Source organism: Rhopilema esculentum, chromosome 7 (assembly GCF_057945365.1).
Source record: "Rhopilema esculentum isolate cy_ngs chromosome 7, ASM5794536v1, whole genome shotgun sequence".
In the NCBI taxonomy this organism is placed as follows: domain Eukaryota; kingdom Metazoa; phylum Cnidaria; class Scyphozoa; order Rhizostomeae; family Rhizostomatidae; genus Rhopilema; species Rhopilema esculentum.
The window spans coordinates 11,425,312-11,450,998 of NC_142821.1; the positions used below are offsets into that span (position 1 = coordinate 11,425,312).

At 35.9% G+C, this 25,687-nt stretch overlaps 3 protein-coding genes across 4 annotated transcripts; 2 read left to right on the top strand and 1 right to left on the bottom strand.

The window, feature by feature from the left end:
- Positions 1-2,329: 2,329 nt before the first annotated feature.
- LOC135683470 (thioredoxin-like protein 4A) lies at positions 2,330-3,125 on the bottom strand. The gene has a single exon (XM_065198731.2). It carries the CDS (start codon positions 3,020-3,022, stop codon positions 2,594-2,596), a length of 429 nt encoding a protein of 142 aa, XP_065054803.1. The 5' UTR covers positions 3,023-3,125; the 3' UTR covers positions 2,330-2,593.
- Positions 3,126-3,127: 2 nt separating this feature from the next.
- Positions 3,128-18,037, top strand: LOC135683926 (transmembrane protein 120A). Its single transcript, XM_065199329.2, has 12 exons — positions 3,128-3,258; positions 4,397-4,518; positions 5,041-5,157; positions 5,694-5,747; positions 6,115-6,210; positions 6,838-6,927; positions 12,029-12,094; positions 13,021-13,082; positions 13,344-13,436; positions 15,460-15,524; positions 16,077-16,145; positions 16,981-18,037. The coding sequence occupies exons 1-12, from the start codon at positions 3,172-3,174 to the stop codon at positions 17,095-17,097; spliced, it is 1,038 nt and encodes a 345-aa protein (XP_065055401.1). The 5' UTR covers positions 3,128-3,171; the 3' UTR covers positions 17,098-18,037.
- A 3,024-nt stretch (positions 18,038-21,061) lies between these two features.
- Positions 21,062-25,417, top strand: LOC135683931 (intraflagellar transport protein 20 homolog). 2 transcript variants are annotated; one of them, XM_065199334.2, is made up of 5 exons: positions 21,062-21,220; positions 22,203-22,288; positions 22,606-22,709; positions 23,373-23,490; positions 25,278-25,417. In XM_065199334.2, the coding sequence occupies exons 1-4, from the start codon at positions 21,103-21,105 to the stop codon at positions 23,452-23,454; spliced, it is 390 nt and encodes a 129-aa protein (XP_065055406.1). In that variant the 5' UTR covers positions 21,062-21,102; the 3' UTR covers positions 23,455-23,490; positions 25,278-25,417. The 2 variants fall into 2 exon arrangements, with proteins under 2 accessions (XP_065055406.1, XP_065055405.1); XM_065199333.2 differs by lacking the exon at positions 25,278-25,417 and having other exon boundaries at positions 23,373-25,237.
- Positions 25,418-25,687: the final 270 nt, after the last annotated feature.

The window sequence follows — 25,687 nt, forward strand, 5'->3', positions numbered from 1 at the left end:
TGTCCAATGCTAAAAAACTAGGAAGCCGGTCTTTTAGGGCATTTTGTGTTGAATCTTCATAGAAATTAAATAATTTCGAAAAGCTGAACTTGACGTAGAAAATCGGATTAGACGCAATATGTCTACCTAAATTGATTAGAATCAAAGTTCTCTACGTATGTGGAGGGTACAAAATTAAAATGGGAAATATATATACGGGTGTCCTTCTTGGTCAAGTAACTACAAATAATGGGTTAGTATGGGTTTAATAGTCTACACAGTGCGTTTTGCCTCAGACTTCGCTATTGTAGTACGTACCTTGAATTTGCCGTCGATCTTTGTATACGAAAGATTAGTTGATAACATGTGAAAGTTTAAGAGAGAAAGAAATTGGCAAATGCTATCTGATATCCTACAGCAGAGTAAATGCAGCCGAATTCCCAGCAAGAGAGTCAGTTGTAGAGAACAAAAAATACAATAGCTCCATCGAGAGAGAAAAAGAAATAATGGCTGTAAGATTGAAAACATTCGAGTTTACCCATGATATACAAGCAGATAAACATAAAACATTTCAAGTTGTCCTCGCTACTTTGCAGAACTGACAATGAGTGACATCAATGTCAACTTTAATTTATTTGAAAATGTCACGAGTTACCGACGGGTTGCCAACGGGTTACCAACGAGTTACCAACGGGTTACCAACGAGTTACCCTAGCGAGTTACCTTTTTTAATAGTGGTTTTATATGGAAATACCACGAGTTACCATGACTTTTTTAATAAATATAAATAAATTATATTTATAAAGAAGGTGGTAACTCGTTGGTATCTCGTATACATCCATACTGAGGTCTGCAAATGTAGAATGTAACCCGTACGGCAACTCGTTGGTGACTCGTGGTAACTCGTGATAATTTTCCCAGTACGGCACAAAAGGCTCCTTTTTTCAATATTATATATTAGCGCATGCGTAAAAATGGATTTGTTGTTATAAAATTCCAAATTGCAAGTTTTGATTTTTTAAACATGAAATTTGAAGATACATAAACACTATATGTCTAGTAGATTTTGATCACCTTAACCCCTCCCCCCGATTTTGAAAATCTTTCTACCCTGAACACTTGTATTCAAGACCCCCTAATATGAAAAAAATAGACTTTAACAAACCCGCCAACAACTTTCAAGTGTACCCGAGAGTACATTTGCCCTTTAATAACAATCATTCGACTTTTCTAATAATTTGTGGGTTCTATTTTACCATTGTCTAAGTAGTAATAATTTTCTCTATGGCATCTCTATTCAATTGCTGCTTGACAATTCCAAAAAATCAACTAGATTTAGGCTTGGGCTTCAAGGTAGAATTGAAACAAGTTGTGAATTCGATTCCTGCATGACCTCTTTTGCTTGCTGAATATAAAATTCTTCATGATTGGACCCACCTTTCTTAAATTGCTCCTATTTTAGGTTACAAAAAATGATACTTCTGTATGAGATTTGCAAATTTTCATCTCCTCCCTTTTACCTCTATATCAGATAGGTAGCAAAAAATACAAATACAAAATACAATCATTTGAAAACTTTTTTGATAAATAAAGCTAAATACTTATGTGAAAGCTTTATTTCATAAAATACATTGTTTTCCTAATAATAATGCTATCCAAATAAAAACAAAAGTCTACTGTCATATAATGTAGTTCTTTACATACCTAGAGCCAGATACCCACAGTGTGGTGGCCAGAGGCTCAAGCTCCCATTGGGAATCATTTAGAGGAACAGCTACAAACAGTGGGTTTTAAAAGCAAAAATGATTTTGGGAGTAAAAAGACTGCATTTCTCTCTGTTTAAGAGGTAGACAATCAAAAGTGTGTTCTTAGCAATCTAGACTGGAAACTTTGTCACACACCCGCGATATATTGCCCCCGCACTCAAATTTTCCATCTGCACACTTTTGCATTTTGGCCGCACCAAGTCCCTACTTGAATAAATTTCATATTAATAACAATACAAATTTCTTAAAAGTATGTGATTTCAGGCACGCAGTTGTGCAGTCAGGTGTGTGAACTTGCCTGTGCAAGAAACAAAGTTTCCAGTCTGGTTAGCAATCAAGACTCTCTTTAAAAAGAAACTTTTGAAATATTCCATTCTCAATTTTTAATTCGAGCCTCGTTCGGGTCGGTTATTTTCCCGCACTCTCTACGAAATATCTTTAAAAATCCTGTTGCCTGTAAACAAAATAATTATTATGCTTTCAGATACATTTGGCAGCATAAAATTACTAGTTGTTTAAATGACTGGTTTGTTGATTGGTGATCAAAATGAGCATGATAGCAGAACTTGCTGAGAAAAACACAATTATTGCCATCAAAGATAAAAAATAAATAAATCCATCATGACTGTTTCAATAACTTTTGGAAAGGTATCTTTGAATCCATTTTTGTAATACAAAAGGTGATGGTGAAATCGACTTGACATTTTCAACCGAAGTAATATACATTTTGTAACAAATATACATGGCCTAATCTTTTTAAAATCTCGATAATTCCAAGAGAAGGATGTTGTTACTTATAAGTAACGAGCAACCCTGATAGAGGAAAGATGTTTTTTAAATAACTTAAACTAGTATCTGTATTTGGTTGAGTAGTCTTTAGGCGACACAACAAGACCTCTTCCTTTCCTTGCTCCGCGGTATACCGTTTCCACAATGTCAATCATTTCTTGTTTGTCTTCCAAAGGCCAGTTGATCTTATTGTTGTTTCCCGTTCCCAAATCAATCATAATATGTTTGTTTCTATAAAAGAACATGATAGTGCAAGGATCATACAATTCGTACATCTTGTTAAAATCAGGAACTTCTGTTATGTCCACGACGTATATCACTGCGAAATTTTTAACTTTATCTGCTATACTAAAAAGAATTTCGTCGAACTTCATGCAATTCGGATCCCAGTCGTGTCCAAAGCGAATCACAACCACTCTGTCTTCTTCGGTTAGGATTGCTTGATCTACCTGCCAACCATTATGAAGATGTGGAAGCATGTAAGACATCTTGAAAGGGTTTTAGAAAGTAGAATAAAATCGTCTTTTTCTCACAACTCCGGAAAACGTCGAATAGGCCTTCCACAATGAATAATTCAGCTCAATTTCTGATGACCACCATCATGTTGTTGCTGTTGCAGATGGTTCGATGCTAAGCAATGGCGGCCGTAATAAGGGAAATTCGAAGTGTTGAGAAATGGAATCAAGAATGGGATTGCCTAGAGGAAGAGATAGCCAATATAAAGGTTTTTAATTATTAGAAATGAATTATTTATGCACTTAAGAATGTTTTTCTTTTGACAAAACGGGGTTTATTTTCACCTTCTGCTATTTTTAATGCTAACCCCACAAAAGCATCAGTCCAGGAATAAACATTAACAGACGTAGCTCAGCCAGTATTATTTCTGCCACCTGCTGCACAAACCAATTCTTGATGGTTCAAGTTAATACTAATCTTTAAAAGGAAAATAAGCAGTCCTTGGCAATCCTGTCAACAAGGAAACCCAACAAATTGAATTTGTAATATTAGCAAAATTAAAATAGAAGAATAGAATGTTAAGAATTAAAAATATATTAATCAAGTCTAAATATAGTTGCTATTGGATTGTAGATTTTTACAACAATTAATCTTAACCTCCGGTTTTTTGTCTTAAAGAATTTTTTGTCTTAATATCATATGCAAAAAATCAATGGACTTTAACTGATGATGATTCGGACTACAGAGTATGGGAGTTTCCAACAAGATCTCGGGTGTCCAAGAGCAAAATTTCAAGTGTGCAAGTGTGCACTTTGGTAAATTGTTCACTTCACTTGTGCACAATCAGGGGCAGACACTTGGTCAAATATTGGGAGGGGGGCAAGCTTATTGTTTTAATAAGATGATGTCACATTTCTCATTGTTTTAGAACACAAAACCATTGTCCTCAAAAATATTTGGGGGGTGGTGGCCCCCTCCCTCCAAGTGTCCGCCACTGTGCACAATAGTACACAGGTAGATACTGATGATGTAACCAAAATGTACACGATTTATTACTGTTTTATTATCAAACCAATGCAAGATTATGTTGATCCTGAAGAATCTTTTAATGTTCTTCTTTTTCCCAAATCAATAGGACAATGTAATTGCACTGTTTCTTGCTCTAGAACATTGTAGTACAATGGGATAGGATGTCTCAAAAAAATTTGCCTGTTTTGTTTATATTTTCCTCTTCTGTGGAAAGCTGAATATTTGCAGTTATCTCTGAACACAAAAATTTATTTTTCCCATTATTGATTCATTCTGATCAGACCTTTTCTACTGTAGTCTACAGGACACCACTTATTCCAATATTTGATACTGTTCCAATACAGTTTTTCTTAACAAAGTCTGTTGTTCTTTTATAGAAGGCTCAGTATCAAAGGCTTCAGAAGGCAATGGATGAATACAGGTCTGCACAAGAGGCTTTAAAGAAAGGGCTTGATGGGCAAGAAAAGAAGCTGAAAGCATTTGCATTTGCTATGAGAAAGTAAATAATTTGGTCATTCTTATGACAATTTTGTTTGAAGATCTTAATTATATTCAGGAGACTTGAGTCTTTAAATTCAAGCTATGAAGAGATCAGAAAAATATGCACTTTTTCAGGCAGTTTATACTTATTTGGAATATTCACAAATCAGTATCATTCATTAGGTTATCTACAGTTTGATTAGCTGTTTCCTATTAACAGGAGCTTTTCCATTGATAGAATCTTTAAAGCAGATATAATTTATTGTAAAAGAATTAAACTTATTCATTATTACAAGGTAGTTTGCAGGTAGTAAACTCGCATCATAAAAATCTGTTACTGTATTGAAAAAACATGAAATGAGTAAAACAGCACTCAGCTAGTGGATAATTTCTATCTTTATTTTTCTGCATTTGTTTATATCTGCTGTTCCATTTTAAATCCATTTAAACATAGATTTGAACTACCTGACTACCACTGTGTGACTTTTTTCCTTATAAAAAATTAGGTTCAAAAATTTTATGTGTTTACTTTTTAATTCAGGATTCAAAGTAATGAGAGAAATACTGAGAAAGAGCAGCTTGTATCGATGGCAACCAAGATTAACAATATGACTCGAGATTTTGGTGATCTTCAGCAAGGTTTACCAAAAAAGCCAGGGTTTGTTCATGTTTTAATATTCTGAATATGGTTTGATGAAATATTTTAAAGTTTATCAGTGTATGATCAATTGCTGGCTATCAGTTTTCCCTGTTCACGGTTTTGTTTGATTAAGCGATTGTATAAATTTCTGTAACTTTGGAATGGTTGTGTTAGGACAATGCTTATGCAAGAGGACAAAGAACAACATAAACATGAACAACAGTTAATGTTTTATCTTAAATTCATTTCAATTACATTTACACCAATGAGCTGAAATATGTTTAATTGTAATATTGAATAGTGACTATTAAGAAGCTAATGCTATATATGCATGTATTTATTCTTTCAATTAATCCCTTATAGAAACTACATGTAAATTTTTTGATGCTGGACCTTCCCTTCATCAAAAAATGAGTTCAGACCCCAAATGTAATTGCAGAAATTGCTCTGCTATAGAGGTAGCATAAAAATTATCATGAAATTAATTAACCACTAGGTGACCTGATTTCTTTACACTCCAATTTTCTAATAACGATTACCATATTTTCTTGCAGATGGTTCCTCAGGGCTTGCTTAGGATCAATCAATGTTTCTCTTTCCTGGGATAAGTATGTTGCTGCTGACAAAACTTGTTTAAACCATGCTTTTGATTGCCTTGAAATAAAGACAATCTGAAATTTATATATTATGTGGGATTGTAGTTGGCAGAAGCCAGTTAGAAAACGAAGAAAGCAACTAATTATATTTACTCTGAAGATGCCTGGGCGAATATATACTATATTTATATACTTGGGCGAATTGTTATCTATTTTTTACTCCTGTTCACAACTCATCATGTGATGATCGATAGTTTTCTTCGTCTATCAGTTCAATTTCTTAAATCTTTTTTGCTTTCCAGCAGGATGTCGTCGTTCTTTATTATTTATATTATTTATAGTGTTTTGTATTAACATTCGACATTCTTTCTCCTGCTAGGTTGCATTACAAAAACAACTACGAAAACTTCAAGCTTCGCATGACTTGGATCTCAATGATGCTAATACTCTTCAACCTTCTTGTCTTTAAAAATAGGTGAGTATTTGCAGTTCTGAACGTTCTTCCATGCTCGCTTTTAATTATACATACTTTAAGCGATTCAAAAGGTTTTACAAGATTTTTTAAGAATATAATCTTTGCGGGTTATTGTTCGTTGAGGCCAACGACCACTCGTGCATTTTCTGTTCGCGCGCTCTCTTCAGGCATCTTCTGAACATTAATTGCGCATATTTGTTCGCCTGCACGAAGAGTTTAGAAATAGGCTCAAACCCTACTAGCAATGCGAGCAAAAGTTTTTCCCTACAGTCAAAGGGATGCAAAGAAAGGCCGCGCGCCCGGCGGTGCGGGTGAATAAAGCGGCTAAAACGGAGGCTGGCTACGAGAGTACGCAACACAAGCATGACTTTAGACCCATTGGTGGCATAGTCTGTATTTTTGCTATGAGAAACTTGTCAATTATCCAAAAACAGAAAGATCTATTTAAATTTTTTCCAAAGTTGATAGGCCTTTGAGATTGATCTAAAAACAACGTTAGAAAAATTCAAGTTTTTGGTTACATAAAGGGCACGCATTTGTGAATTACAGGCCCTGCCCCTAATTATTAATAATTTTCTGGTACCTGAGCATAGAGCAAATCTATGGAAAAGTTTTTTATTTTCTCAGGTTCTTTGATGCCATTTTCCACGCAGTCCTTGTTTGGTATTACAGCTCTTTAACATTGCAAGAACACATCTTGATTGCCAATGGATCCAAGTAAGTGCTATGATAGGCCTAAATATTCTCATTTTAGTTAACATATGGATCTTCTGTTGCCTCGTTCTGTCTTTATTAATATCCTTGATCAATCCAAGTGATGTAATCGCAAATTTGATTTTTTATGGGGGCGCTGTTGTCTTTGGACAATATAGAATTTATTTGATACAATGTTTTAAAAAACACGGCACTCTGCGTCATGCTTGATTAGATACTTGCTTTGGCAAGATTATAATGCTTACCAAAATCATCTAAAACTGCTGACAGCTGCAGTATTGTTGTTATATTCTCATTTATTTCCAAGAAGACCTCGTGTTTTTAAAGACCCAGACAACTTCGCAAAATTATTTTGCTACCTAGATGAATATATGCTTTTACGACATAAGCTGTTGCTGTTTTGTTGCGTCTTTATGTGAATCACAAGGGAGATATGCATCACAAAGCAGCCTCCCAGTGTACGCACATGGTGCTTGGGAGCACAGAAGAACATTACCTTGTCCCATCTCCAATATTTTGCGGCTAAACGCGAGCTCTCCCGCGTTTTCCGACCTTTTTTGTGGTCTACCTGTAAATTGACCACTCTTGCGTAACATCTCTAACTTTGCAGTCTTTCTGTTTAAGTACTTGCAGGTTATAAGTCACATGACTTGCAAAAAGCAGCTTTGTTGAGCCCCTAGGGCCTAAATACGTTTTATTTAGTTCGGATGTTTCAGAAACCTATTAGTAGAAATGTGGCGAGGGTGTATCTGACGAAAAAGTATTCGATTGGCTTGGTATGTTTGATAAGCTATAGGCACTCGAAATTTGATTGCTTTCCTGCCACATGACAAAAGCCGTTTGATCTGACGTTTTATTAAGAAATTAATCAAGTTAACCTTAACGATATCATATAAAAATTTGTCGCAAAGAGCCGTTATGCTGCCATCTTGAATGGCTTTGAAGGGTTAGCGATGGCTCTCCTGAGACGTGGGCATCAATGATTGCCAGAAACGCTTAATAAAGCCCTAATATCCATAATATCCTAACATTATGTTCAAAAGAAGAAATTTGTTGTTGATCTTTGTCGTGGTATGGCTGCCCGTGGAATTAAAGGGATCGGCGTTAGATTCTATCATAACAAGCGTGAACTTAAGCGATATTGCCAACACGTATTCGTTCAAGAAAATTAAGCTGGACACGTATTGGACGCTGAACCCATACGCAGCTGTGGCAGCCTCATCTTTGTCCAATTTCAAGAAGGACATTCCGCACGAAGTGCTGACAGAAGTCGTGAAGCTTGCAAGGGGAGAGGACTCTGCATCAATAGGAAATGCACAAGAAAAGTTCATTGCTTACAGCAAGCCGTACATTGGATTGGCTGTTGGTACTATTGTGTTTGCCGTGATTTTAATTATCATCGGGTTTTCGCATTGCATTTTGTCCTGCGTGAAGAAATGCGGAACAGTTCCAACTGAGAACAACCCATCTTCTCTTAAATCAAAGGCAAGATTTGTTTTCATTCTGGGACTTTGTCTCACTGGAGTCTTCACCGTAATGTCTGGATCGGCAATCGCATCGGGAAGACAGCGATTTAGTAAAGGAATTGGCCACACAAGGACACTTATCGATTACATGTTTCAAAATCTTGTGACTTTTCAAGAAAGCACGCTTCAAGGTCTAGAGATGTTGCTGATCACGCAACTTGATGATGTTAGTAGACAAGTAGTGGATAGCCTAGAAATGTTCAGTGAAAGGCTCATGAATGAAGTGAAAGGAGTTACAAGCACCGCAGCTTCAGATAGTTTGATTTCCTTGGAGAAGAGTTTGAAACAGGTTGAGTCGAATTTAACGAAAATGTTCGATGAAGTTATTAAGGAGCAGAAGATATTTAAACAAGACGTCAAGGAACTAGAAAAGCAAATTAAAGAATTGAACGGTAATTTGTCGTTAGCCAAAGCGATGTGCGAGCAAAATGCGACGGTGAACGCATCTGGAATATGCCAGTCTCCAGGCTTTGACAACCAGGTTAGCATGCTCGTAAATGCTAGTGATCTGGCCATAGCCTCAAACGATTTTGTCGTTACTCTTGGAGCGCTTGCCAGTGAAAATCTAACTGACTTGGCGTACCATCTCAATGTAACAATGACTAACATCATTAATGGCTCTTTCGATGTCAGTGCAATAAAAAGAGAACATTTCGAACAGATGTCCACGGAGATTCAGAAGATGCGAAACAAAGCCTTTTGGGAAATAGAAGAAATTCTCAAGTATCAATTTACCGAACATATTCTGTTGAAAGATGAACAAGTGCTTGCTATGTTTGATCAAGGTGGCACTGTTGGAAACGCCACCTTAATGCTGTCTCATGGTCTGGCCGCCATTGCTGTTTGCCACTTGGTTCTGGGTCTTTTCCTCGCCTTCAGTATTTGCATCACCTTTCCGGTTCTTTTCCTTGCTGCTTCCGGCAAGCTTAGAGGAAGGCCTGCATATCCAAAAATTTCCCGTAGGCTGTTGCTGAGTTCCTTCTATAAATACTTTTTATTTTCCTTGCCATTGTTGACGATATTGGCAATCATGGTCGCTTTCTGTGGCTGCCTTACAAAGATATGCCTTGGTTTGAAGAACGATTCTATTATAAGAAACATGGACGAAAATCCAGAACCATGGGGTGGCAAGGTTCTAGGCTTGAAAAAGATTTTCCCTGGCCTACCAGATGCAGCAACATTGGAACGGATAATTGAAGTTTGTGGCTACGAAGATAATGCGACATTTTGGCATGCTGCTAGATTTAATGAAGCGATTGACCTGAGAGAGAAATTCAAATTAAATCAACTGAAGGAAAAGTTCTTTGGCCTTGATAATGCATTTGGTGTTAAAAAACTCACGACAGGAATGACGACTGTAGAAGAAAGCTCAAAGAATCTTTCGACTGCTCTGCAAGGTTTCAATCAAAGTACACGAGACCCGGGAAATCTCGTTAACACAAATCTGACTGAGTACGGCGATTATTTATCCCATTTTGCCGTGGAAGTAGGGAAATATGACGCTAAAATTGGATATTTTCTTGGTGGCTGGGGAAAGAAGACGACGAACGTGATCAGTAATGGCGCGGATAAAGCAAAAAATGCGAAGGATGGTATTACGAACAAAGCCAACGATGTGGTGCAGAAGGGTAAAGATACGGTCAAGGATACAGTAGACGCAGTTAAAAATGGAAAGAATCCCCTTGATGTGTTGAAAGATTTTCAGAGAAAATTCCGCGAGGGAATGGAAAAGGTTTTCCTTGTCGTCGACCAGTTCATTGGGCATGTTGAGGCACAGTTTAATAAAAACATTGGCAAATGCGGCTTTATCAGTGAACTGTACAACACTGGAAAGGATGTTTATTGCTCGTACCTCATGGGTGGAATGCATGTAGTCTGGTTGTCGATTGGTGTCACTTACTTCATGTTTGCGGTGTTCATGTTTTGCTTCCTGCGAATGTGTTTTTACTTATGTCTCGCTGTTATGGATGCAGAGAGTTCAGGCCGGGACGGCAACAGCAACGTCACCAACGAAAAAGGAAGTCAGGAGCACGTTTTAGATGTCATAGATGTAGCGGATGCTGGTGAGGATTCGTTGGCTCGGAGTCATACCCGCAAAGGTGGAACTTGATACATTTCATCTTCCTTGCAAGAGTTAGCATGAAGATAAAGTCTTGTAAAAAGCATTGTACAGATGTGAATGTTTTAATTGTTTGATTTTGTAAAAATATATTGAACAAGAGAGTTAAGATATTACAACGCTGTTTCTTTCAAGCATTAGTCGAGTTGTTTACTTTAGCCGTTAAACTGTTTTGCTGTAGCCCAGAAGGCTTTTTACCAATGGTTTGGCAAACCCCGGGCTCGATCCCACAAAAGGTCCCACAAGCGCCTCTCTCCCAAAATTTCCTCTTTTTGTTAAGTCTGCACGCAGGCTTCGAGGCACAATTCCTCAAGGTACTTGACTCATATTTTTTAACTCTATTTCTGCAATCTTCGCAAAAAATAGTTGAATACAACAATATTCACGTTCGAAAGTTGACAACCCCAAGACTTAACTACCTCTCCAAATCATGAAAGCTGTCGCTATATTCTCCCCCTCCTCCCCGTACAACGTTGATTCCTTTGTTAGAAGTTTTTTGGACCCCAAATCTTAGATTGTCACCAACTATTATGCAATGCTAGTCGGTTTCAATATTCGTTGCCAATTAAGCAATATTGCAATGGGGAAGGGGGAACGACTTGCTGTAGGGAGAAACTGTGAAGATGTTGTGTAGGTTTCTCAACAATTTTGGTGAGGATTTTATTAGCAAACTTTTCTGTGCTTAATAATAACTCAGTTTTGTGCAACACTTGTCAGAAAATGACGCCAGAGATGGGAGATGCTGTTGTTGGGACGTAAAATGTAAATATGTTGTTGGGACGATACAAGAGCAACATAGGCTTTTTTGACTGTTTTTCGCGTGTTATCAGACTTAACAAACTCTATTGTAGCAAATGTCATTGAACGATGCGTTGATATTTGGTAGGTTGTTTACAATGGCTGCCAAAAGTTTTTTATAATGCTGTCGAGTATTTTATTCTGCATCCCCCTCTACCCTTCCGAACAATGATGTTTTTTACAACTTCAAGAGGTTCGATGTGGTCTTATGTGTTCATTTAAGAAAACATGATGTTTAAAGGCAGTCAACCGCTTAGAGTTAACAGCATGTTTGAAATCGAGAAAACATTGAGGATTAGCCGATTGGCTCTGAACGATAAGTCTATTGTATGGTCTAGCCAATGAGAATTTAGATGGCCAAAGAAATGCGTCTGAACATAGTGCGTTTAACTCTACAACAAACATTGTTTTGGCGGGGTTATGATGTCGGTCTCCTTTTCACTGAAAACGGTTAATTTTTTGACCGGATTTTACCGGTTGCATAATTTTTCAACGGTTACTTTTTTTACCGAAAACTGCTAATTTCTTTTAACATATATGCATCTAGGCGATTCAAGGTTCTCTTGAAAGTAATTGTAGCTTCTGGTTTACAAAAGTTGTTTCTCTTAACTTTTTGTCTTAAAGCGTTTTTTTCACAATATTTATCTCTAAAAACGCACAGGATCAAGGGTTGGTGGGTGCTGCATCATTACCTCTCAATATTGCTGTCTGGCTTCCTCTTGATTTGGTAAGCAGATTATTATTTGTCAATGGTAACCGACAGGTGTTAAAGTGGCCTAAGCCACCTGTCAATCAAAATCGACCAATCAATGAACTTTATTCCTCTCACACGTTCGTTCATTGGTCAACAGTTGATTGACAGACTTTAGTATCTGTCCATTCCCTTTAAACACTGCTATTTCCAGTGCCTTGTTGACGTTTACAACCCCCTGTCATATATGGCCCTATTTTACTCAGAGGATTGAATTTAATGCTTCCCTTTTCAAGTCCTTCTATTCTTAACACTCCCTTTTGAAACGCCCCCCTGTTAGGGTATATAAGGATTCAAGGAGGTTCTAATTAGTGAATATAGATTTGTTTACTTTACAATAGGTTAAAACGGCATTAAAGTCAAGAAACATGTAAATTTTCACTTCAATGAAAAGATGTACGCATTTGTGTTTTTAAGAATTTTTAATGGTCAATTTTAAGCGGGTGACCGATTTAACTTTAGTTTGAAGAAAATCGTAAAATACTACTATAGAGTTTTCATGAGAGAACTAAGTTCATAAATTAGTCCCGTACGAACATATGCACAGATAAAACAATTCTACTTTTTAATCTTTAGTGATATATGTCTGACTGAAAGTGGTTTATAATTTCTTTATAAACTGTTGCATGTAGTTAAAATCTATTTCTTCCCAATTTTAATGTTAAAACTTGTGAGCTTTATATGATTAAGTAATTTGTTATTTTTTATTATGCTTTCATTTCAACGCATTTAAAAAGCTATTGTAATTAGGGAAAGAGTCATCTCGTCCCCGATGCCAATTTTAAAGAGTAATTTCTTTTTTGACTGGACCAAGATTTACTGTCGTTCTCTCAATTGCCCTGGTTGCAAATGCTTTGGCTATTTACCTCTAAAGATATATTGAATGTTTTTTCTCGTTGCAGGCCCGAAAGCACGTCATATCAGTTGTTTCGGTTGCAGTTTTACTATTTCTCTCTATATCTAAGTAAGTTTTCACATTTTTCCTGCAAACTTTAAACCACAATCCTTGCCAAATGTTCTTTAAAACACTCAATTTTCAAGTTTAAATTTGACTATACCAGGTTTCAACTGCCCTTTCAATTAATTAACGCTGAGGGTAAAAATACTTGTCAACTTTGTCCTTATATAGCAGTGAAAAGTGTGTAGATTGATCTGTATCATTCTATTGCGTAAATTAGTTTTTATTTCTCAATTAATTGTTACTGGATTGTTTCTTATCGCACAGGTTTTGTCCAGTTTCTTCAATACTATTACCAAAGTGGCGTCCTTTATCGCCTTCGAGCTCTTGGTATCAGCACAACCATGGACACAACAGTTGGTAAGCATCTGATGATGTTAAGGGCGCAATTTCATGTCAGGGGTGCAACGAGAAATATTATCCTACAAAGTTCTACAAGATAGTAAAATTCTCAAAGTTTCCTACAAATTTGGTGCTTAGAAGGGGGTGGACCCCCCGCCCGAAACCACTATGCCGATATACCCTTTTTAAGCAACAAAAATAGTCTTGTTCTACACACTAAATCTGATCTGCACTGGATTATGTTGACGTATTTTAAACTCAGTATGCATCAAACATTATATGTTTCATTATCTTTTGAAAACGTATTGAATTCATGATTCTAGTTGACGTCTCCTACTAAAAAGCTTTATGTCAACACAGTAGATCTTTATCGCACTTAGTTTTGCGTTAAATATATTCTTCTAAACATCGTTTCTACCTTTGGCTTTCTGATCCGTCCTGCTTTCCCTTATTAACTCCATTAAAGCAATCGCAATATAATATTTTACAGGGTTATTGCGTATGACTTGCTCAGATGAACTTAAAAATTTGCCTTCTGAACCTTTGATCTTAATCTTGGTTCAGTATCGACATTGCTGTCGAATATCAGATAGGACTTGACGTACGAAGACCTATCTGTCGTTGTTCATTATGGTATTATCTTTCTTCGTCTGCTTTTTCATCTTTATTTACTACGCCAAGCAAGTAGACAGAAATCCAAATTTTTGGGATGTTGATCTTAAAGTTTAATCCGGGAATACTAAACGTGCAAATTCATGAACTTAATTCTTCGCATTGTTTGTCATCAGGCCAGTTGTGATCCTCTTACAGATTTCTTTTCGATTTCTGCTGTGCAGTTCGCCGGTTTTTGGAAATTAGACAGATGGCATCTGCATAGACAATGTCTTTTAACTGTTAAGTCAGATTCAACTTGATTTTTGGTTCTTGTGCAATTTAATGCTACCAAAGGAGCTAATTTTGGCCACATCGACAGATTATTGAACAAAAAGGTAGCTAAGCATTCAATAGAGCCGCCCCGCCATTTAAGGACAAAAATAGAAATTACGTTATGTTGGCCTTCTTCGTGCTATAGCCGGATCTATTGATAACCAATAAAACATAATAAACAAAATTAACAACATAACAAAACATAACGTAACGTAACGTAACGTAACCTAACGTAACGTAACATAACATAACATAACATAACATAACATAACATAACATAACATAACATAACATAACATAACAAAACATAACATAACATAACATAACATAACATAACATAACAAAACATAACATAACATAACATAACATAACATAACATAACATAACATAACATAACATAACATAACATAACATAACATAACATAGCATAACAAACATGACATGACATGACATGACATGACATGACATGACATGACATGACATGACATGACATGACATGACATGACATGACTTGACTTGACGTGACATGACATGACGTGACGTGACGTGACATGACATGACATGACATGACATGACATGACATGACATGACATGACATGACATGACATGACTTGACATATCATAACATATGTTTGTTACTTTTTACTTGCTTTGCACGTAAGGTACTTGTATTTTCAATCATCGAGCTACGTAGATTTTTTACATTGACCCTCCTGTCATCTATCTTTTGTAGAACCTCATCAAATCTCGACCTATAGTCTTCAAAAAGTTTCATTGTTTTTGTTTTGCCACAAAAAGTCCAGATAAATGAACAATAATCATAATTTTGACATTATAAATGTATGATACGAGTACAGGATCTTACTTTCCTTCTCGTCAGTTTAAGGTTCGTCCCTTGAAGAAGAAGAAGACTTTTCTAAAACGGTCTCACATATTGTTTTTCCTGCTTGTCAAATTTCAGCTCATCTTCAACAGCTGTCCCAAGTATATTTTCAAAGATATACAGTATTTGGTAGTGCTCTTAAGCATATTTTAGTTTTTTTTTTAAGTTTCTAAGGTGCTTTTGAATATGTTGTTATTCAATCTTGATCGCTGGAAATCTTTTCCTTTTTAGAGGGATTCCGTTGGTGGATGTTTAGAGGTCTTGGATTTTTGTTACCATTCCTAGTTTCCGGATATGTAAGTATCTTTTTAAAGCAAAGAGCTTATTCACTCATTTCGTAAAACAAAAAGCCAATTGGTACACCTCTAACATATATCATATGCAGTGACATCTAGGAGGGTAAACGTGGGACTTTTGTAAATACACGGAGATGCCCCTTTCTATCGTATGGCCATGTTAGCTTAAGGGGAATGTAGCATTTGATGCTATCTAAAACCAAATTAGAAAACAGCTATTTTACGACAATTTATATTAAATTTGCTTGTGTTTAAGATATAATTTTTTCGATATTTCAGAAATGTATGTTTTAATTGTAATGTTTGAATTGAAATTCAATGTTTTTGCAACAAAACCAAACAGCACTTGATACTGTTTGCGACAGTTATCCGATCGAAGTTTTCCGACTCTTTTGCAATCTTTTGATATCTGTTTATTGCTTCTTTAACTAGATTTCAATGTTTCATTTCCTTCACAAACATCTGCTGTTGCATCGTTAGATTTAGTAACAAAGTTTATAATACTTTTCCAGTGCTTCCTAAATTTTGACAACCTGTTTGCTTTCTTCGCAGTTATTTCAACTTTACAATGCTTACACATTGTTCACTCTCAGTCAATCATCGCATTGCAAAGAATGGCAGGTTGGTATATTCATTCATTTGCCTGTGTCCCGATTTCCCTAGCCCCCCCCCCCCCTTTTGAAAATTTACATATACTTCACCTAAACAAAGCAGATTTTATCCGCTAATCGATCGTGCAACAGAAAATTTCCTGCAAAACTGTTTTTTAGTGGTCTTAGAAGCGGAGTTGAAGAAAAACCAGTTTTGGAGTAAGAGCAGCTACAAGCTCACCCGAGCCTCAAATATCTGAAAATTAAGAAAATTGAGCTTCGAAAGAGGTTATCTGGTTTTTATTCAAAAATGTGTTTGATATTCGATTGGTCGGTAGAGGAATATCTTCTGCTTCTTAATTTTTGTATTTCTGGGCTGCCATGTTGGACCTTGTGAATTTTTCATAATCACCAGCCAATGCCTTGCCATAGCCGTGCCAAAAGAGTTCTTAAGTATGACGTAACAAAAGGATATTCTTAGAATTTTTGAATTTTGAACCCATAACATGAAATACTATGATATGCATAATCAGTTAAATTTTTCCAAAATCAGATGAGATATGGCCAGTAATAAATTTAGAATTTGCCAAAGAATGAAGTTATGAACCAAAACCAAATTACAGAGGTTTTATGGGGCTAAAGCCTGGGCTCATGTGCCATCAATCACATTTCGACATACCCCTAACTGATTTGGCATGTCTAGAAGTATTTTATGATGATCTTTCAGGTTATTGAATCAAAAGTCAAAATTTTTACAAATATATTATTGTGACGTCATCACTTAATAACTCTATGCTGTGTCAACTTTTACAACTGCTTGTACCCTCCTTACTTTTCTATTACCCTTATGCTTTTGCCATTCACAGGTCATTGCAGTGGCATTCTTATTTCTGGTACTCGGCATCGGCAATATGCATACTTTGATTCTGGTAATCAAGCAGAAAGCTGCCAGGACAAAAACAATCACGCTGCCTTGCGGATGAAAGAATTATTAGTCTGTTTACTTCATTCCAGAAACCTTGTGTATTGAAAAACACAGAAAAACATCATCTCTGATTACACACTATTGTGTCAATCTAATTGCTCGATTCATGTTAAAATAGCCCCTGTGTAACAAGCCCGGTAAAAGCTGTTCCCTGGGAGAAATTTCCAGACTGAGGAGTTCCTATTCGAATAATCGAGTCAACTGATCATATTTCCATTTCCCCCCCTGCCAGCTGAAATTTTCTATCCTCAGCCAATTTTGGATACCAATTTTAGCACGATATAACAATGCACGAAGTATAAGCAAATCTATCTATGACCCCGATTTACCTATTTGACCCCTTTTTATCTGGCCTCGAGCGCTACCAACATGATTGCAAATTTTACCCATCCCCTGTCAGTCCGAGCAAAATTCTGCTGTCCCCTGCCATATTTACTTGCAATCTCCCACGAAAAAGAGGCCTCGCCGAGTATCTTTGACAATTGTGTATTAAACTGTGTAGAAATTGGAAATGATTTAATGAGGATAATTCTTATTGTTTTAAGTCTATGATAAATGGGGTGCCTTAAATTCTTAACGTATTTCTGGGTAACTGTTACATGATTTTCTAATGGTATTCGAAGACTAAATCAAAGGAACTGATTCTGCAGAAACTGAGAACTTTATAGTGTTGTACTAATGCATAGATTAAAATACTGAGACATTTATTTTAAGTAAAACCCTTTCAAATGCCATGAAACTGTTCATATTCTTCCATAAAGAACAGCTATGAACACTGCCCTCTCCACACATACCTGTACGTCTAATGTTGTCTTACTCCTGTATGATTTTCGTTCGTTCAATGTATGTACGTACGTTCAATGTACGTTGATATATGTACGTTCATTGTATGTACGTTCATTCTTGTATGATTTTCATCGGGAATCATGAAAGTCTTATTCACTTTTTTCATACCTTGGCATCTGCTTGAGCTGGTATGTCAAATACTAATCAATTGTGACCAGCGGTACACAATAAGACCTTTAAGAATACTTCATAGGTTTCGAATACCAGCAAATTCATAAATCAAAGCTGGTAAATATAAGATACGTTTTTGTGAAATAAAAGAAACTAATGTTACCTTAAGTTAAGCTCCACTACAAATACTCCTAGTTATAGATGTCTAACATCTTTCAATTGAATTTGCTCTTTTGTCATAGTAAAATTGATAGGAAAGTCGTAAGATTAGACCTGAGTCTAATGTCAAGAACAGGTTTTTTTGGTCCCATATCTGAGAATTGTAGCAGTGATGGGCTTGGGAAATGCAGTCGCAACATTTAAATCGCAATAATTTGTCGTCTTGTTGCTTAAACAACAGTGAATGCCTTTTCAATAATTGCTTTTATTAATCGCAACACAAACTATTTTACCTTGAGTTGATACCGATAATGTTGAATGGCTTGTGTCCAGATACAAGAGTCTTTACTAATGTTATCTTCAAAGCAACATATTCCAATTGAGCAATTAAGCACTACAGTCGAATCCGCTTGCAGTGACACTCCGATTTAATTTAGCTCCGCTTAGAGTGACACTCCGGCAGTGGCGGTTTTAGGGACTGCGGGGCCCGGGACCAAAAACATCTGCAGGGCCCTAGGGTTAGGGTCAGGGTCAGGGTTAGGGTCAGGGTCAGGGTTAGGGTTAGGGTTAGGGTTAGGATTAGGGTTAGGGTAAGGGTTAGGGTTAGGGTTAGGGTTATTTATTTTATGATAATACCCTTAAGAGTGAGACACGCCCTTTTTTGTCAGCAAATTTCATTTCTTTACCCCTCCGAAAAAGTTGTTTGGCTTCCCCTTTGGTACACAGGGCTGTAACAAAGCGGATTTCAATAAATACTTGGCGTGACTTTGGTCGAAATAGTCGATGAAGTTCGGAATCTCTTATGTCTGGTCTGGCAATGGCACACGAACGTGGATTAATTGCAAATCTCACTAGGATGCTCAACAAGTATGCAAATGTTTTCGAGAATATTGAGAAATAAAAGTGAGAATGTGATTTTGAATATCGATGAATCCATCTCATCGCAAGCACACCAGCAGTGCTGAATTCTTTTTTGCAGGCGACATAAGGTTAACAGCTGGAAAGAAAGATATAATAGAAAAGGTACTAGATGACACTTTCCGTTCCACCCGTTTGTAGTAGAGCCCAAAAGAACAGTGCAGGAAGAATTTGCGTAGATGATAGAACCGCAAACCAGGCTATGAAGCTTAAAGTTACTTGCACATTGCGACCGCAAGCCGCCTCTTATTGAAATTTAGTGGTAAAGAATTGTGGACCGTGGAAAAGCACAAAAAACAGTTCAGGGAACATATCCATTCATGACACCAAATGTTAGCGATGCAAGTTTTAAACGTAATGGTGCAAAATATTTCCCAATGTTGGATTTATCACAGGCTCACCAGCGATTGGACTTGGAAAATTCAAGCCTTCAAATTGCAACACTCAGTGCGCACCTTTGGTTACATCGATTGTATTTTTGGAATTTTGATCCCATAAAAATACCATATTTCATGTTACCTACTGTATATTTTGCACCCCTTTCTATAACACATACAATCCACCAACTCAAATGTTGCTGTACAATAAACTGTATCTTTGTCTAGAATTTGAACCTTTTAAGAGACGCTCATGTTTTGTAATTTTTTTACATCGAATGCTTTCATATTTTTCATTATGTATTTTTTGACCTGTCGGCTGCTCTTGATACTGTAAATCATCGTTTGCTCTTAAAACGACTTGAAATTAAAAATGCAGCATATTGGGAGATGAGTTGAAATGGTCAGAGTCTTATCTAAGTGATCGTTTGCAAAAGTTTAAAGTGAAAAAAGTTACTTCAAAGAAAATGATCCTGTCATGTGGTGCTCCTCAAGGTTCAATATTGGGACCATTGTTGTTCCAATATCACATCAACTATAATTTCACATCCACGCTGATGATGCTCAATTTTGCATGCCATTTACATCAAATGATTCAACATCCACCTCCATATCAAGAATTTAAGCGTTTTATCAAAGAAGGTAAAACATGGATGCTCATAAACAGGCTTAACCTTAATGGGGACAAAACTGAAATGTGAGTTAATTAATTGTTATTAATTGTTACAATGCAAATCAGAGTCTTGCTCAAATATACCTTACCAACAAGATTGCAAAGAAAGCCATTCACGCCTTTGTCCTGTCAAGGCTTGACTGTAACAATTCTTTGGCATATGGATTGCCATCGCGTGAATTCAAAACCTATAAAAGATCCAGAACGCTGCTGCAATAATGTTAACAGGTGAACACAGACGTTTCCACATAACAACAGTATTGAAGAGACTTTATTGGTTGCCTATTACAAGCAGAATAAAATACAATACACTCATGTTAACCTTTAAGTGTTCAAAAGATCTAGCACCGATTTATATTAAAAAATTATTGAAATTCCGTAAGTATAAAAGTAAGAATTATATTTATAAGATGTAAGAAAGACCAAATTAGTTAGGGCTGGTAATCGTGTATTTACAAACGTTGCTCCTTTCCTTTGGATAGCAGACTCCCCTACTCACTTGGAGCATGTGATTATTTAGAAACGTGTATTAATGGTTTGAAGACTTATTTATTTAAACAGTATTTTATTGAATAAATTGCTTTAACTTTGATTTAAATGAATTACCTTACTGATAATGCCGAATTTTGATTAAAGCTGGTTAAAATGAACATGTCGAGACATAAATATGTCTTTTTTCGCCGTGCTGGCTATTCTGACTATCTGGACTTTAACTTGCTAATATTGGCTATCAAATTACTCTTTTAAACAGACAATAAAATGCTAACTTAACTGAAAGAATCGCCAAAATAGAGTCAATTATTGAGAACACGTTCATAATGAAAAGAATGATTGGGACAATTGCGACGCCACAGGATGCCTCTGCGGGGGAATACCATATTTATGTTGTTGCTGTCCGGTAGCCAAGCAGGAGTGTATTATGGCGGATCCACCAAACGGAATTTTCTTCGACGAACTCTCGAAAGTCAGGGTTTTGGAGCCTGAAATCAGCCAACAGACACAGGAACTTAGAGGAGAATGTAAAGAATTTGTTGAAAGTAAGTGAAAGGTTTTGTATTAATATAGTGGAGGCTGTAGAATAATTAGGGATCCAAAACCCGAGAGCTAATTTACCCTACCTACCGTGAGTCCGACAATAATTGTTGTTATATATTTTTTAATGATATACGGTGAGGCTTTCATCAAGACAAGATTATTGTTTGAAAAGATCGCCGAACTTCTCTATTTTAGTAACATCTCAAAAATTAAAAACTGTAATTGTTCTAGATACTGAGATTCAGAAATCTTGCAGTCCATCAAACTCAAAACATAACATAGGAAAGTTAGTTGCGATGTACTTAATTTCTGTTTGATTGATGTAACTCTAAGATGGTCGGCATAAGGAAAGAACTAAAGAACGAAACAAGCTATTGGTTTTGATCTGATAACAGAAAGGGTAACTTAACTAAGGTAATAAAGAATTTAAACAGCAGTAAATTCCTGATGTAAAGCACACAATGGATATAGGAATGTAAAATAGGAATATAATGGGAGATCTTTTGTCCATGCCAGATATCTCTGGAATGAGCTGCATGGTTTCCACAGGCAAGCTCAAATTGATTGAAATTTTCCTAGATATTCTGTTAAAGAGGACATTTCATTTTTTTTAAAAGATACTTATAGTTACATCACCAAACACTAAACAGTTAAGCAAAAGACTCAAAGTTATGTAATGAATTAATATGAACATTTATAAATTGAATCTTCAGGCCCTGCTCCAAGACTGCCTCTTTTATGGGAAGTATTTATTATTATAGAAAAGTTGTAGCAAATTTTATGATGCAGATGCTACTGAAAAAATGCTTACAAAGAGATTTTTCTTCTGTTCTTGATATTTGCAAACAGGGTATAAATATTTTCAATCTAACCAAATTAAATGGTTATTGTATTGAGATTATTTGATTTAATTGTCTTAATTACAGGATAAGATTTTGTTGCTTTTTAACATCATTTCACACATCTTTAAAAATTTATTTCTAGAAATTGATGATTTCCAAAAGATTGTTGGTGGATTCTTAGAAATGGTTGACTCTCTTGCAAAAGAAGTTGAAAGTGAGAAAATGAAAGTGAGTCCAATAAAGAAGAAATGATACAATAAAGTTTAAGAGCATTAAACATAATTGAAACTGATAGTCATAGGGCATACACTAACTGTTTTACTCTTTGTTTTTTCTAATGTCTCACAGTTTCAGATGTCAAACACAATTCATGTTGTTCTGATCAATCAGATCTGTTAAAATTACATGTTTATACATACAAAGAATTCTTTAAGAGTATGAAAAATACAATAAATCTTGAGCAATAGGCTACTTTGCCTGGTCAGTTATTAAACATTTCTAACAATTACTTAACAATTACCTATCTATTTTGTAAACTTATCTAGACAATTGGAATGCGAAACCAGCTTGAGTCAATGACAAAGCAAAGAGAGGCGCAGCAACAACAGCTTAGAGCTTTGATAGCTGAAAAGCATACACAGATGGAAAGGTATTGTAGAATAATTTTTTGGTGCCTGTGACAAATACAGCACTAAAGAATGTTAATTATTAAGCTCAAATAAATTCAAGCTTTTCAGTATCGGAGAAGAAATCTTTGTTAAATGCTCTTTATGTATGTTTTAAGCGTGTTAGGCTTTGGTCTGGTTTGTACATAACTTCATGTTTTACAATTTAGCAGGCTCATAAGGCATCAGTTTGTCTGTAGCAAATGTAATATGGGGAATTTGTCTCTTGCCTCTTCACTTTGTTGTTCCTTTGCATCAGTTACAATAAAAATTTAGCATCATTTTAAAGAAAAGGGTTGAAAGATATTTAAGAAGACATTAAAAATACAGGAAATTTGAAATTTTTATGATATATTACTAAAAACATTATTTTTCTTTGAGTAAGTATAGGTTAAAACACTATGTTGGCATACATATAGAACACAGGATAGTTTCAAGTTGCAGCGCAAAGTTCTAGGCTTAATGTGAAGTAACATGAAACTGTTCTGAACAGCTCGCTTCTACAGCATCAAGTGCTATAAAATAGACTAGTAAAAAGCAATTTAATTAGGTTGCAGTACTATTTAAAATCCTTACTATTGAGCTGTAACAAATCATTGTGTTTTGAGGAGAGAAAATAGTTGTTTAATAAAAGGTTCTCATTTTAGATTTAGAATTCAACTGGACTTTCTTCAAAAGCAAGAAGCTGAACAAAATGAATTCATAGAACAGTTTATGATGCAGAAGTAGCCAAGGCCAACTGCTGTAGTTACATTCTCAATATTGGTATGAAATCTTAGTTGACTAACATTTTGTTTTAATCTTACCTACAGCGCAAAGGTGAGAAGTGTTTATTGGTGTCACGTAAAAGTTCTTTATTATATTAATATTGTATAAATATATAAAAGGTATTATAGTCACATTGTGGATGTAAGGGTGTGAAGGCAATAGCACTCAGTGATGATATCATAAAACATGTTTTAATCATTTTTTAATTTTGACCAAATAACCAGAAAAACATTATGAAATATAAGCATATGGCATTAAATTTCCGACATGTTTAGCGGCACTTCTTGCTGTTCTTTTAGGTTTTGTGGTTAGAAGTAAAAAAATTGTAGAGATATATTCCTTTTATGACTTCCCGTAAGAACTGTTGAACATGTTAAGTTGAATAACCATTCCTGGTTAGCTGCTTATTTCTAGTCTGCTTTGTCGTAAGCTTGCACAGGAACCTTTTCTAGCCTTTGCTTGTTTTTCAATTGTGGGCTGAAAGGGGTATTGGCTTCAAATCAAGAGTTAGTTAATCAATAATTCTAAAAACTATATTATCTAATTACGCTCAGGATAAACCTAACTGACAGAAAATGTTTAAGAATAAATCTAACTGACGAAAAATGTTTAAGAATAAATCTAACTGTTGCATCATGGAAGTTGCCACAATGTGCTTGTAGATTCTTGTATGCAAGCTTCTTTGGGATTACTTTGATTGTGCCATGTACATTGCTTCCTGGAGATCTGAGATCTGATCTTGGGGCCAGTGAGACACATGCAAAGTACCAAACTTACTTTCCTAGTCTCTTTGCCAAATTCACATGAAGTTGGTCCCACAACAAATCTCTCTCCCAAAATTTTGTAAATTTCGAACCACTCTACCCTCTTCTTGCTTGCTATACTCCTATAATTCTTGACTTTTCTAAATGCTTCTGAGCCTTTTCCTAACATTACTCACTGGAGAAATTTTACATCTATCCGTCTGGTAATTTTTGCTCCATAATTCAAGCATTTTCAGTTAGACCTAATCAAAATTTTTAAGCTACAATGACTGCGAAATGTAGTTGGAACACCCAGCAAATTGTGTTGCATTTTATATCTTTCATTTTTATATCAAAAATTACTACTCCCGCCCCTTACCCCTAGAACATGGATCCGTTGGGAGAGGGGCATGTTGATCTTGACTTTGCAAACTGATGTCAGTGTTCCAAGACTTTTGACAGGCATTGTACCTTATTCAAAAGCTTAGCATCGATACTCTTGTTTTGGTTTTTTAATTGTGGCACAGACTTGACCAGTATTGCAAGGTCCTTTGCTACATTATGCAAAACTCTACATTCTGATTGTCTAAAGTATACTATAGCTGTTGAATGTAAACTGCATACTTTTTTTGTCCGACTTGAAGAAACATCTCTGACATCAAAGGAATCTGAGAAAATGATATTTTTAATCCTTTAAAGGAGAACTGATGTGCTTTGACAAAGTTCCGTTAAACGGTGCAAATGAGCTTCTGGATTGAATCTTTCTTTATCAACAGCAGAAAATTTTCTGCCCTTCACGAATTTCTGCTCTATTCATCATGTTCGCCTTAGCTTTACATCGCCGTGAAAAGCTTTATTGACAGAATGAAACAAGAATGATGCTCAAAGGGTTATGAACCTTTGAGGGACACATTTTTGGAAATTTCACTTTTATACTGATGCATTAGCAGAAGCCATGCCTACGTAGAAGTTTGCACAAAATACTCTGAATAAAATCTTTATTGTAAGATCTTATTAACTCGTCAACGCTTTCTATGATAGTTTTTCAGGAAACAGCTGCGTGATGCCCCAGCAAGCAGCAGGAGTATCCTCTATCTAGTATTGTATTGCCATGCATTATTACTGCAACGAAAGATGCATCACTGCAAGATACAGTCAGTCTCATGACACATGACAGAGTAAACATCTTATATAGTTACTTGTCAGTCGTTTAACTATATTTAATTTCAAGGGTGGTAAAGACATTATTCAGCCCACAAAAGCCTACTTCTTGAATTAAAAATTTTTCGTGAAAAGCGAAAAATACTTGAAATATTTGAGCGAGCATCCATCCATCTGCTTGGTATTTCTGCTACATTGGGGGTTTTTATTTAAGCTACTGTATATTTATATTGCTATCTGCAACCATATTCCACATCGTGTGATGTCGCTGTTGTTTTAAGGGGCCTGGG

Bases quoted from the DNA above. Each gene is read 5' to 3' on its own strand.
- LOC135683470 (XM_065198731.2), bottom strand. From the start codon at position 3,022: ATGTCTTACATGCTTCCACATCTTCATAATGGTTGGCAGGTAGATCAA.
- LOC135683926 (XM_065199329.2), top strand. From the start codon at position 3,172: ATGGCGGCCGTAATAAGGGAAATTCGAAGTGTTGAGAAATGGAATCAA. The intron at 6,211-6,837 runs GTGAGTATTTGC...TTATTTTCTCAG, and splicing joins CTTCTTGTCTTTAAAAATAG to GTTCTTTGATGCCATTTTCC. The intron at 13,437-15,459 runs GTAAGCATCTGA...TTTCCTTTTTAG, and splicing joins AACCATGGACACAACAGTTG to AGGGATTCCGTTGGTGGATG.
- LOC135683931 (XM_065199334.2), top strand. From the start codon at position 21,103: ATGGCGGATCCACCAAACGGAATTTTCTTCGACGAACTCTCGAAAGTC. The intron at 22,289-22,605 runs GTGAGTCCAATA...AAACTTATCTAG, and splicing joins TTGAAAGTGAGAAAATGAAA to ACAATTGGAATGCGAAACCA. The intron at 22,710-23,372 runs GTATTGTAGAAT...TTCTCATTTTAG, and splicing joins AAGCATACACAGATGGAAAG to ATTTAGAATTCAACTGGACT.